This window comes from Hemicordylus capensis, chromosome 6 (assembly GCF_027244095.1).
Source record: "Hemicordylus capensis ecotype Gifberg chromosome 6, rHemCap1.1.pri, whole genome shotgun sequence".
NCBI lineage: Eukaryota > Metazoa > Chordata > Lepidosauria > Squamata > Cordylidae > Hemicordylus > Hemicordylus capensis.
The window spans coordinates 116,144,299-116,157,298 of NC_069662.1; the positions used below are offsets into that span (position 1 = coordinate 116,144,299).

Below are 13,000 nucleotides of genomic sequence, written 5' to 3' on the forward strand. Positions count from 1 at the left end.
AGTCTTTACAAAACTATTGGGTTGCTCAGTGCATGGGGCATTAAGTTTGAAAATCTCATGTGTGTGCTTCATTCTGCCCAAGCCTTTCAGGAATAATAAATTATTAATTTCCTTGTGGTCTCAGATACTGCAGTTAATAATGTTGTTTAAGACTAAATACTAGCCCTGTTCAGTCATTATGGAATCTAAGGATGCATTCTCATGTACAGCATATCCAAGAACATAGCTGTAAGCCCTGCCTTCATACTAACAAACTCTGAAACCACGTCTCCCGATCACTAGGTTACAGCGGTTGTTTGCAAAGATGAATGCTGTGTTTTGGAGATATTAATCTCAGAATTGGATTGCTAGAATTTCCCAGCAAGTCACGTTATGGAGAAGATTTTTCCAGAATTATGGTGTATATCTGCAGAAAAAAACCTGTTAACAGCAGAGAATAGGGGATGAGGTTTCGGAGTCTGTCAGCATGGGGGCAGGGCTTGTGGTCACATTTTCAAGGACGTTGTACATTAGTCCCAGATTCCATGACTGAACAGGACCACTGTGAAACTTGAGTCCTGGGCCTGTGCTTACAGTGCTTTTGTGTTGTGGGATGTGTTATGGCCAGGTAACAGATTTCAGTTCTGTGAATTCTTGAATTGCGGCTCACTAGTCTTAATCAGAGACAATTATAAAGGCAAATTACAAAGAAGCCATAAAGGATATAATGTATTTAGATTATTTCTATAGGGGGAAAATAACTTTAAAGTGTTTTATAGTGTTCACTGATGGAACTGCTTTGAAATTCTTGGGACATTGCAGTATGTGTTAAAATGCACATTTATTTATACGTACAGTGAAACTGAACGTCATAGCACTATAGCCATGACAGCGCACTGGCTGTCAATTTTGTACAACTCCACTTGCTCACATTCACCCCTTGGTCATTCTTTCCCTGCCCTTGTTTTGTCTTCCTCACTGCTAAAAGCAATGTAGATTGAAAGATCTTTGAAGTTGATATTTAACTTATTTGCTTAGTTAAACCACCATGTATGTTAATGATACTGTCTGAATGACATTGACTTTATACACTTGTCTGTTCTGAACCTGATTACGGTCTTGGTGATAACAGTACAGTCACTGTGAAGCTTGCATTGATTGCTTTGGCAGACCAATAATTGTTGCAGTCAGGTGTTGAAGTTAGGATTCTGATCAGATGGCCTAAAACTAGATGATGTTGTGGCACTAATAATATTAAGTGGATAGCAGATGCATCTGACTTGTGTATGGCTAAGAAGGAGTTTAAAGTCAGAAATTCAAATGCTACCAGTCTACTGACGATTCTTTGCAAAGCAGTCTTTTCCGTATACTTCAGTAGAAATGCTTTTAATTAATTGAGATTGAGCAGTTGGCAACTTTCTTATCCTTTAGGGATTAATAAAGGTCAAAACTTATAATTACCAGGGTTTTTCTGTTGCATCATTCTGTCTCTTCCCGCCCACCCATCCCGTCTGGGTAAATGTTTCTCACAATTGGCAGTAAAAACAGAACAGATGGTATTCAGGCCCTAAGCTAGGATTGTATTCATTTAGAAAAGGAAATTATTGTTGCAGTTTGTACTGTTGCCTAACATTTTCTGTTAGTGCATGAGGCATAGCTAGTACAAGATGCAACTCTGAGGAACTGTACTTTGCGAGAAGCTTCTTAAGACTTGCTGCACAATCCTTCTATGTGTTTACTTGGAAGTAAGTTCTGCTGAGTCCAATAGGGCTTATTCTTTCAAGTAAATGTGCATAAGATTGCAGCATTAAGTACCCCTTTGCAGGAGCATAGCAAGGTTGGAGTGGGTCCAGAGACAAGATTTTAAAATGGGGCCCCCCTCACCTATGTGCCACAACAGAACATCATCCTAAAATATTTTTTAAAAGGTTTTGTAAATTGTGGACGATGCAAGTCATTTAATGGTACTAGAGAAAGACATGCTGTTCTGGTAGCTCCAGGTCTTAACACTCACATCAGTTTTGGAGGATGAATATAACTGAAGGAAGTCCGGGCGGATGCGCGGCTGGGGGAGTCAGTCATGTGACTTGCCTCTGGGGCCCCCCCAAGGCAGTGGGCCCCCAGACATCTCCCCTTGCCCCATTATAGTTACGCCCCTGCCCCTTTGATTTCAGTGGGGCTTGAGTACACTTAATTATTTCTCTCTAAATTACAGCTATAGTACATATGGAATTGTCATTCCATATGGATTATGTATACTTATGTACTGGGCCTTGACAAATTGTCTTTGAATCTAGGAGCCAGTCCAAAGATTTTGGAGTGAGGCAATGCACACTTGATAAAATTATCAGACTTAGTGTAGAGAGGGAGAGTAAATGGGCTTCTCTTTATCCTTTTTACAAATAGCATATTTAGAACAGAACCAGGGCTGCCTGAGACAAATAAGGCTTTTATTGAAACTTTACCTCTGTCTCGTAAACATTATTTACTGTTGTCTAGATTATCCTAGTCTAGGTTTCACATTTAAATTTCAAAGCATCATGGCTTTCTGTCACCTGGGATTTGTCAGGCCCTACTATATGCATAATATCATAGTGTTGTGGTGCTGCAAGTTATTCTTGTCATTCAAGCATCTGTTGTCTCTAATTTTCATGAAGTCTCCTAATACTGGAGCATAGCATTCAACAGGGGAGTATCTATAATTGAACAAAGGATGGAGGACAAATGTCCCAGGGCGGGCACTGGCTGGCAAATGGTCCTGTCCTTGCTGTGCCCTCCGGCCTCCCTGACTCATTAGTAAATTTTTGACTCCTGATCTCCTGTGGGAAGTGTGTGTTATTTACTTAGGAGTGAAAGAAAGGGCAAGCAGAGAATGTTTTGTTTTTCACCATGTCCTATAGTTCTTCTGCAGTAAAGACACTGAGTTGAGGGAGAAGGCCCCCTAGGGGCCCGTCTTCACTTCTTGTGTTGGGGTGCCCACTTTAACCTTGCTACACCCCCAGCTTTAAGACTGAGTAAAGGGATTAAATATCTGTAGTGTGAAAGTCTCTGTTATGCCCTTTTAAATGTATATTTTCTTCATAAAGGAAAATTGCTATCTGATAGTGGTTTGCATTCATCTCTGCTTCTGGTGGACAGCTGTTTGTATCTTGAGTTACAGCTGATACTAAGTGTCTGAATCGGTAGATAGGAAAGGAAATAACTATGCATGAAATCTGAATGATTTTTCTTGGCAGTCTAAATTATGGTTGACCTTACTCTTCTTGCATCGCAACTTGAAAACAATGAGCAACTAAGTGGAACTGAAGGATGGTAAATCCAGGAAACTCCCTTGCTATTGAAATTAAAAGCAAATATTAAAGAATTTCCATTTTCTATTGAACAAGACTACTCAGAATGATAAATGGTATATTTGCATGGTTGTAAAATCACTCTCGTGTGAAAGCACTATCTTCCTACAGAAATATTGAATTCCATCATCGAAACAGCTGGGTGTTTTTATATATTGCAAAGCTGTACCGTAAAATAAGCAATTTCATGCTATTAAAAATGCAAATCTCTAATAAGTATTATGCTATCAGTATTTGGGAAAGAACTTAAAAAACCCTGTGTATTCAATTTTAAGGCAATTTCTTACAGTCAAAGACTGTGATAAGTATTTTTAGGTTGGGAGATCAGGCAAGCAGCAAAATTCTTCTTTATAGTACATATGTGATTCTATCCATTGTCAGTGACAGGATCCTGAGATAGATGGCTTTGGGTTATCCTGCAGTGGCCATTGAACTTTATTGGGCTTAAGTGTACCTAATTCTATGCTGAATTGTGGTCAGACAGTTGCAATATTGCATGGTAAAATGAACACAGCTTTTACTACTGTTGTCTATCTGAACCTTATCTGACTTCTAGCTGAGCTGGGCGCTTTCCAAATTACCCACTACAACAGTGGTAAAATGCTTCAGCTTGGCAGATCGCATTCAAAAAGTAAATAAAGGGCTGAAGGTGTTTGTTGCGCAAAGCCACCAGCGGGGGAAGCAGTCTCTTTTCTGGCTTGTGTAAAATGCCTACAATGGGGAAATACAGCTTTTTTTTTTTTTTGCACCTCACGTGCAAAAGGACTTACAGGACTTTAATGCAGCAATGAAACCTTAAAGAAAGCATTGGGAATGTAAATGGCACCTTGCTGACAGCGCAAAGACTGCGATGTTGAAACACAGACTGTACGGAAGCATAATTGGAGGATACGTATTGACTCTGTTGTAGCGGGTAATCTGGAAAGTGCCCAGGAGACTTAATTTTACATTTGTATGTAATGGCGAACATCCAGACTAACCTTCCAGAGCCATGCCAGTTACTTCTTTTGCACAAGGGCTGCGGGGCAATTTTTAGCAGTCTCCCTCCTCTCTGCAACTCCTTCTTGGAGCTATCTGCCTGAGTCCCCCAGCTCTTGTGTCATAATTGTAGTAAGCATAAGTGGCTGTATAGGGAAAGGTAGAATGCAAAAAAAAACCCCTGGTGCATCCACGGAAGTTTAGTTTGCATGTCAGCTATTGCTTTTAAAACTATATGTATGTTCTTAACTTTCTGTAGGTGCCATTTACATCTTTTAATGAAGAGTGTATGCTATAATGTAGATTTGGTATGATAAATTGCTTTTAAGAAACTAAATAAAAATGAAAAAAATTGACAGGAACAAATGAGTTCTAAATCTTAGTTGAAATAAAACTTTTATATACTTTTTGCAATGATTTTTTAAAAAGTTGATCCCTAAAATTGGCTATTTTTTTTTTTTTAACAGAATGTTGTAATATTGAAACTTTTGTATTACACTTAGTGTCTTCTAGGGCAATGGCTTCCAAAACCCCTGTTGGATTCATTGGTTTGGGTAACATGGGAAATCCAATGGCAAAAAACCTTATGAAACATGGCTATCCTGTTATTGCGTATGATGTGTTTCCAGAGGCTTGTAAAGAATTTCAAGATTTGGGTGCACAGGTACAGTAATTACCACTTTTAATTTTAAAATGTTGCATTTTGTAGGATGCATATGTATCTTTACCATTTCTGTATCAATATTAGAATTTTATTTTTTTTGGAACAGGCAGACTTAAGGTGCCTTGGTGGGCCTTTCTGAAGGTTGCAGAATGTACCCCTTGCCTCCCATGTCACTTATTTAACAACTAACATTTACCTTCATTAGCTCCACCCCAGCCCCACTTCCCAAGCTGAGTGCCCAGCAAAACGCTGCTTCGGCTTGTTCATACACTCTGCCTTGAAATTGTGGTGGTGTTCTCTGAGCCTTCCATTGGGTCTCTTTCTCTGCAAGCATGGGAAGGAGAGCCAGCAGAAACAAGGGAGGAGCACACAGTTGCCACCTTTTGCTTCATACTGAGAGAGTGGGAAGAAGTTCAGAGTGCCTGCCTGGGTTCTCACTCTGTGTGAGCTGCCAACATATACTAATTAAATAAAGAGAAATTAGGCAATAGGTTCAAAAACACATTTTTCTCGCGCGCATGCGCGCATATATATCACACATATATCGTGCACAGGTGCAGGCCATTGCTGGAAGCAGGAAGTGCCACAAATTCCCCTCCTATTCTCATTGTCCAGGTAAAAGTTTAATCGAGTTTCTACAGCATATTTAATTGTTCTGTCCTGTTGACTTGTTGTGTGTGGTCCCCATAAAGAGATAACCACATAAAAAGAACAAGAGGAGCCATTAAGGATGGATACAGCAGAAACCATCAAGGAAATTTACTCCTCCTCTCACCATTGAGGTTATATGAAAAATCCTGGTTCAGGTGACAGAGCCTGCTGTAATTCCTCCCCGTTAGGGATGTGCAAGCTGGTTTGAATTTGAACCGGTTTGACATCAAACAGGCCTGATTTGAGGGACTGATGTTGGGCCAGCAGGCAGAAGCACACTTGGAGGACACATTGACTCTGTTGTAATGGGCAATCTGGAAAGCACCCAAGTAACGCAGGTCTCCATTGTGCATGTTCAGCGGCCTCCAAAATGGCCACAGCAACTAGACAGAGGCCTGGAATGGGCCAAAACCTGCCCGAACTAGGCCATCACGATACTGAGGGAGGCTAGCGGGGGATAGGGGGAACCTATGGAGACCCTGGACCCACGGAGGCAGAGTGTTTGTTTGTTTTTAAAAAAGAAAACTTTTTTTTTACCTCTGTACCGACCCAAACCAAACCGGGCAAGCTGGTTTTGTGCACACCCCTAAAAGGCTTTTGCCGCCATTTTACCTTAAAGTGTTGCGTGGTGGTGGCCACAGTGGCTGCGGTGGGGGGGGGGAGTTCCTCCTTTTGCCCTCTAAAGAGGCATGTGGAGGAAGGCCGAAAACAGGCTGCATGGCAGAGAGGCCCGTGCAGTCACTAGGGAGGAGCAGGGAGCTGGAAGGAGCTCTCCAACCCCCATCCCGCTGTGCAGAAGCATTTTCAAAGGTAGAAGGGGGGACTCTGCTCTCCTCAACCCCTACCCTCCCTGCAGCTACCACAGCGCCACATCCCACTGCCGGGAGTGGCATTCTTTAGAGGCTGCTTTTCCCCTTGCCACCCCTCCCCGCAGCCACTGTGGCCACTGCTGCATGGCAGTGTTTTTTCTTTTTAAGGTGAAAGGGGGGACATTCTCCTTGCTGCCCCCCCCCCACACACACTGCAGCCACCGTACAAGGAGATGGGTGGTAAAATTTGAGGAGCAGCAAAATTTGCCACTGTAGGCAAATGCCTACTCTGCCTCTTGGTTAATGGGCCACTGGATATACCGTCTGCTAAACAGTAAGATACAGTACTGAGAACTGTACAGGTTTGCGCAAACATTTTTGTCTGAGAAACAATACTGCTATAACCACTCCTGCAACTTAAAATGTTTTGCATCTTATTTTATATATTTAATTAATATACTAGCCTACCCGCACAGAGCATCTGTGTGCTTTTTGGGGCTGGCTATTCCCTCCCACTCCACTCTCTCTTGCCCCCCTCCTGCCCCACACTCTCTTGCCCTCACTCCCCCCTACTCCCTCCCTCCTGCTCCCCTTTCCCGGGAGTTCCGTTCTGCACCTGTACTGCAGATATGGAAACTGCAAATAAAAAAGCACTGGTGGGATTGCTGGGGTTACGTTTCTGGTTGGCCATTTCCAGAAACCAGCAGATTTTTGTGGTGGGGAGCTCTCTTCTGCTCCCCCCCCCGCGAGTTGTGTTGTGCCCCAAACAGCCAAAAATCATGCTTTTCCCGGGTTTTCCCAAGTTCTAAATTAGCTGCAGGAAATTATCTCCATGGTCATTTCCCTCAACCCCCAACCCCATGGATACGTGAGGTCAATGTGTCTCCCATCTCACCTATGCTGAGGATGGGTGTCATTTTCCGACCACGGATACACGTAACCGTTTATAATGAATCTGCGAGTAAGGAGGTCCACTTGTATACATCTGAATGTGTATATACTTCCAAATTCTATTGTTTATGTTTTTTTTTAAAGAAATGGCTTATCAGTCTTTCATTGAGCAGTCTACAGTAGCTGGGCTACTGAACTATTTGTGGGTAATTTAGAACAGGTCTATGCAATGTGCGGCTCTCCACATGTTGCTTGATCTACTACTTTGCCCATCCCCAGCTGTAATAAATTGGGGCTGGGGTTGATGGGAGTTGTAATTCAGTAACACCTGGAGAGCCACATGTTGGCTACCTCTGCTTTTATTTGGCTTGTTCGCATGACTGTTGCGTAGGACAAGCATCCTACTTGGCTGTGCACACTCCCAGTTTTTAGCTGTGTGTAAGTAAAAAGTAAGGTAGGAGGTGGGGAGCATGATCTGCCAAGTGTCAACTGGGCAGAATTGTTTTTTCTCCTACCTTGTTCAAAAACTGTGGATGGAATTTGGAAAAGCATCTATCCAGCAGACACTTCTTAGCAGACGATCAGGCTCCCAGCCTCCTACCTTGCTTTTTACTTGCAGATCACCAAAAATCGGAAACACACACAGCTCCTGAAACCGGCTCAGGGCGGCTTACACAGAGAAATAATAAATAAATAAGATGACTCCCTCTCTCCAAAGGGCTCACAGTCTAAAAAGAAACATAAGATAGACACCAGCAACAGTCACTGGAGGTACTGTGCTGGGGGTAGATAGGGCCAGTTACTCTCCCCCTGCTTAATAAAGAGAAACACCACATTAAAAGGTGCCTCTTTGCCAATGGTCATGTGAACAAGCCTATTCTTTTGCGGGGCCAAACTACCTGTTTGCTTAAACCCAGACTTGCCTCAGTCATGCGTTAAGGGTCAGGATATCTGATCTATAGAGCAAAAGGGTTCACTACCCCATCTCCCTTTCTCTTATGGATGGGAGGGAAAGACTGTGGGTGAGGGGTAAGTAGGGAATGCAGACGGAGAGGTTTCAACTCCCATCACCTGCAGATTCTTCTTTAATCTAAAGATCATGGCTTCTGCATGCTTGGAAAAGACCTGTATTTAAGCATACTGGTCTGTCACCATCCTTTCTACTTTGGCCTTCAACTATTTAGCAAATGGTTCCCTCAGCACCATATATAATTGTGCCTTTTTGAAGAGGCCATATGTTCTTGACCCAGTATTTGCAGTGCATTTACTAGCCAGCATTATAGATTTATTTGCTTCTTTTAAAGAGTAAAGTAAAGTGTGCTGGCGACCACAGAGCCCTGTGGTTTTTTCCTTTGGTAGAATACAGGAGGGGTTTACCATTGCCATCTTCCGTGCAGTATGAGATGATGCCTTTCAGCATCTTCCTTCTTACTCCTAAACAGATTATTAATTTTGGGCTTTCCTCTTTGCCTATCTTGTGTGTTTCATAATAGACCAACAACTCAAATTAAAAACAGTATGCAAAATTACTGTACTTGTGCACTTTCCAACAATTGTACAAGTTCCTTCAGAACTTCATCTTACTACTTAGTGGCTATGGGACAAAGTGCTGAAGAAGTTGAGTTTGTTGAGAGGAGTTCTGTCCATTCTAAGGAAAAATGAAAGTCCTGAAAACATGCCTTTTGCCAAGTTTTATCCTGTTTGTGACGTAGGACCAGTTCAGATGAATATCAGCCCCAGTAGGCCCTACATGTACTAACGTAGGGGCCGCAGCATCATTCAAAAGACAGGCTGACTATATCTCGGTGTGTTCTTTAATGACATGATCATTGAGGGCTGATCATTGAGTTATTCCAATGATCACCCCTCTCATGTGATTAAAGGATGTGCCGAGATTGCTTCAGTGAAGTTTGGGTGGGTACATTCTTGCCATGCTGTGTAGAGACTGCTGCAGGCTGATGTTTATCTGCACCACAAGTCATCGTCAAAGGATCTGAAACTAAGAATACAAATCTAAACCAAACAGATCCAATAATTCAATAAATGAGAAAAACCCCATAAGAAATGAAATATATTAACTTTGACTATGTCGTAAATCATAGTCCTATAGAAATAGTGATGGTAATTGATCATACAAAGTTTTAAAAAAAAACTAATTTAAAACATGGAATACACAAAATAACATTGAATCCAAAAAATAACTATATAGTCGATAATATATGCCAGAATAATGCAAGACAAAATCTGGTGCTAAACTGTTTTGAGGACTTGCAATAAATCTTTTTCGTAAGGAACCTCAAAATCTTCTCATGTAATGTAATATATCCAGATTTGCTTGCAACCTTACTTCTACCAAATCTCTGGGACTTGTATCCCAGGGACTATATCATTCTTTTTTTGATTGGATGTTATTCTGTGTATTCTGTGCTTTAATTAGTAATCTTACTTTGTATGATCAATTAATATCACTATTTTTATGTGACTCTCTGATTTACGATACAGTCAAGATTAATATATTTCATTTCTTAAGCTTTTGTGTGTGTGTGTGGATTTATTGAATTATTGGATCTGTTGGATTTTGATTTGTATTCGATGTTTATCCACACCAGCCAAACATGTCCTAATTTGGCAGGGAGTGGAGGAATTCCTCTTCTCCCAGGAATTTTTTCATGCATATAATTCAATTGGTGTTGGAGCTAGTTTGCAGGTATAGCTCTGAATATAAAGTGTAGCTAGCTATCCAGCTTTGGAATAAATTATATTTGCAACTCCCCAAGATTCTCTTGTTTTTCTGGCCCACTAGTTTTCAACCTGAAGTTTTTTTTGTATAGGAGAACCTTGATAATCACGGGTCTAGCACCTGCAGTTTTGTGTATCTGTGGTCGAGTAATGGACACCCAACCTCGGTATACACTGGGGGGGGGCAGGGACAGCAAAAAAACCAAAAAGGGTTGAACCCGCATATCCATGGGTTGGGGGTTGCCGGCAATGAACTTGGAGGTCATTTTAAAAAGTGATTTCCTGCTGATTTTTTAAGAAAACACATTTGGGGGGCATCTTTGGACTCCTTGAAGGCAGTAGAGCACATTAAGGCACTTTATTTGGTCCCTTTTGCCTATTTGGGGGGCAATTTGGGGCAGTGCAGGAACCAATTTGCGCCCACTTTAATGCCCTGTTATTCATGGATTCACTATCCACGCACGCACGCACACACACACACACACACCCCGGAATGGAACCCAGGCAATTAATGGGGGTCTCCTATACTGTTTATTAGCTGAATTGTCATGAACTCTTTCTGTCCTTGCCAATGACTTCTTCAATTTTAATGGTTAAACTTTTTAAAATAGAAAATATGGGGAAGTGGTTCTTGACTAATAAACTATAACTAGTGGGCCCGGGCACAGAGCATCTGCGCCTCTAGTTGGGCTCAGCCAGGCTGGGTTGGCCCGCCACCACTTCCTCCATGCGGCCGGACCAGGGCCCGCTGCTGCTACCGCCTCACCCCAGCAGGCGGGCCAGGCCATCGCGCCGCCACCTCCCACCTCCTCCTCCCAGCTGGCGGGGCTTTGCCTGCCATCTGCCCGCCCGCCTTCTGCCCACCTTCTCACCGCTGCCATTATTTCTTCCTGCTGCCACCGCCTCTTTCTGGCTGGCGGAGCTTTGCCCGCCGGCCCTCCACCTCTGCATCGCCACCAATATTTCTCTCTGCTACAATGCTGGAACCTTCGCGCGTTCTAGAGCATCTGTGCGTTAGTTCTTGATTGCTCCCCTCACCTCAGAGATCTCCCCATCCACACCTAAGCTGCACTCATGCTCCTCCTCCATCCCGTTGCTTCCATCCCCCTCACCCTTCTTGGTCATGGCTGCAGCATTGCTGCCTCCTATTGGCCAAGCTGCAGCCCCCTATCCCCAGAGACCTCCCAACCCTCCCCAGGAGCAGCAGCAGTGGTTGACCGGGTCTCTGCCGCCGCCACCATGGCCGCTTGTTCCCCTCAGGCTGCTGACTGGCCTGGGCCCATCCCCTGCCTGCCTGCCTCCCTTTGACAATGACTTCAGTAGCCCCAAACAGCAGCAGTGGTTGACCGGGCCCTTTCTTGCTGCTAGTGCTGCTATGGCTGCTCATTTCCCTCAGGCTGCTGACAGCCTTGCCCTTCCTTCTGTGTCTCTTCTCCCTCCTGTATTTTTCTCTCTTTCTCTCTCCTCCACTCGCTCTTCCCCACTCTTTCTTCTCCCTCCCTTCATGTTTTTTCTCTCTCTTCCTCCATCTCTGAGTTAAGATTTTGTTCATCTTGTTTCCTCATCTAATTCACATTCACAGTGGCAGCCTCCTTCTCCTGAAGGGGCTCTTTCCTCCCTCACAACCTGTCTTTTTGCAGACCCCTGCCAGCTATCCTTTGATAGATAGATAGATATTCCTCTCCTCTACAATCAGGAACATCATCTGACCAGTAACAGTTGCATTCCAACTGACCTTAACCAACACAGGCTCCTCCTCCTCATCTGCATGTGGAATCCCCACTGCCCAATCACCACAGTGCCACAGGCTCCTCCTCCTTATCTGCACATGGAAGCTCCACTGTCCAATCACCCTGGTGCTTCTGCCCTCACAGGCATCTTCTCCCTATTTGCATATGGAATCCCCACTGCCCAGTCAAGTGCTTCTGCTTGCGAACTCTGTCAGCCAATCACCTCCTCCCCCCTTGGTCAGCCAATTGCCTCCTTTCTGCCACGTCCCCACACATGGCCCGTCTTGGAGAATTAATAATATAGATGCAATCCTAGGTTCGGATCATGGTTAATTTGGGATCAAGGTTACCCAGCACCTTGGTATACCTGTGTCAATGGACTCAGGTGCATAGGAAGCCGGCAGTGGCGTGGGTGCAACCTGCTGGCAGCAGCCACACACTCTGTTTAGAATAAGCCAAGATTGCTCAGTTCAGATATAATGAGCAATCCTGTCTTGTTCATAACCAAAACCTGAAGTAGGATTTTTCCAAGACATGCATGCCAGGGTAAAGGACAGCATGCTTCCAAAGCTCATGGATGTTGCATGAAGGCTCTGTCTTATGTCTGAACTGTCCTGTGCTTCTTGAGACTATTGTTTCTTTAAACCCATGACCTTGGCCTCCTCTTTTAACCAATCCAATATTATGTCTCTATGCTGTCAATTGTTAACATTTGTAGGAGCAGAACCATATTGCAAAGTTTCATCCTTTCGTTGTTATAGCTGAGAGTGTGGTTTTGCTACTTACCACTGTTTCAATTTGAGCCCCGTTGAAGTGCTTCAGAGCTTTCTGAAGAAGTTGAGCTGTAAAACCTTAAAGGACCATTTCCAAAAAGCAACAGCTCACTGACCTCTTCTTTATTTGCCTTAAAAGGTGACTGATTCCCCAGCAGATGTAGGAGAAAGAGCTGACAGGATTATTACAATGCTTCCATCTAATCCTAATGCAATAGAAGTGTACACAGGTTCCAGTGGAATTCTGAAGTAAGCATTTCATTTGTTAACTACCTCTTTTATTCAGAGTCTGAAGTGCCACTTACATTTTCTGCTTGCCTATTTTAATGCCTTTTAATGTCTGTAATCTATATTTGCAAACAGCACCTAGGCATGCCTGGGTCAATGGACTGCATCCAGCAATAACTTTGGAATGCACTCCTTGTCAAAGTAAGAG

The 13,000-nt window shown here is 43.3% G+C and overlaps 1 protein-coding gene across 1 annotated transcript in view; it reads left to right on the forward strand.

Moving 5' to 3' along the window:
• HIBADH (3-hydroxyisobutyrate dehydrogenase) overlaps positions 1-13,000 on the forward strand; it is a 99,567-nt gene that overhangs the window by 2,895 nt on the left and 83,672 nt on the right. Inside the window, exons 2-3 of the mRNA XM_053265043.1 lie at positions 4,811-4,971; positions 12,704-12,813. Of these exons, the coding sequence (XP_053121018.1) occupies positions 4,811-4,971; positions 12,704-12,813 (271 nt within the window). The remainder of the gene's footprint in view (positions 1-4,810; positions 4,972-12,703; positions 12,814-13,000) is intronic.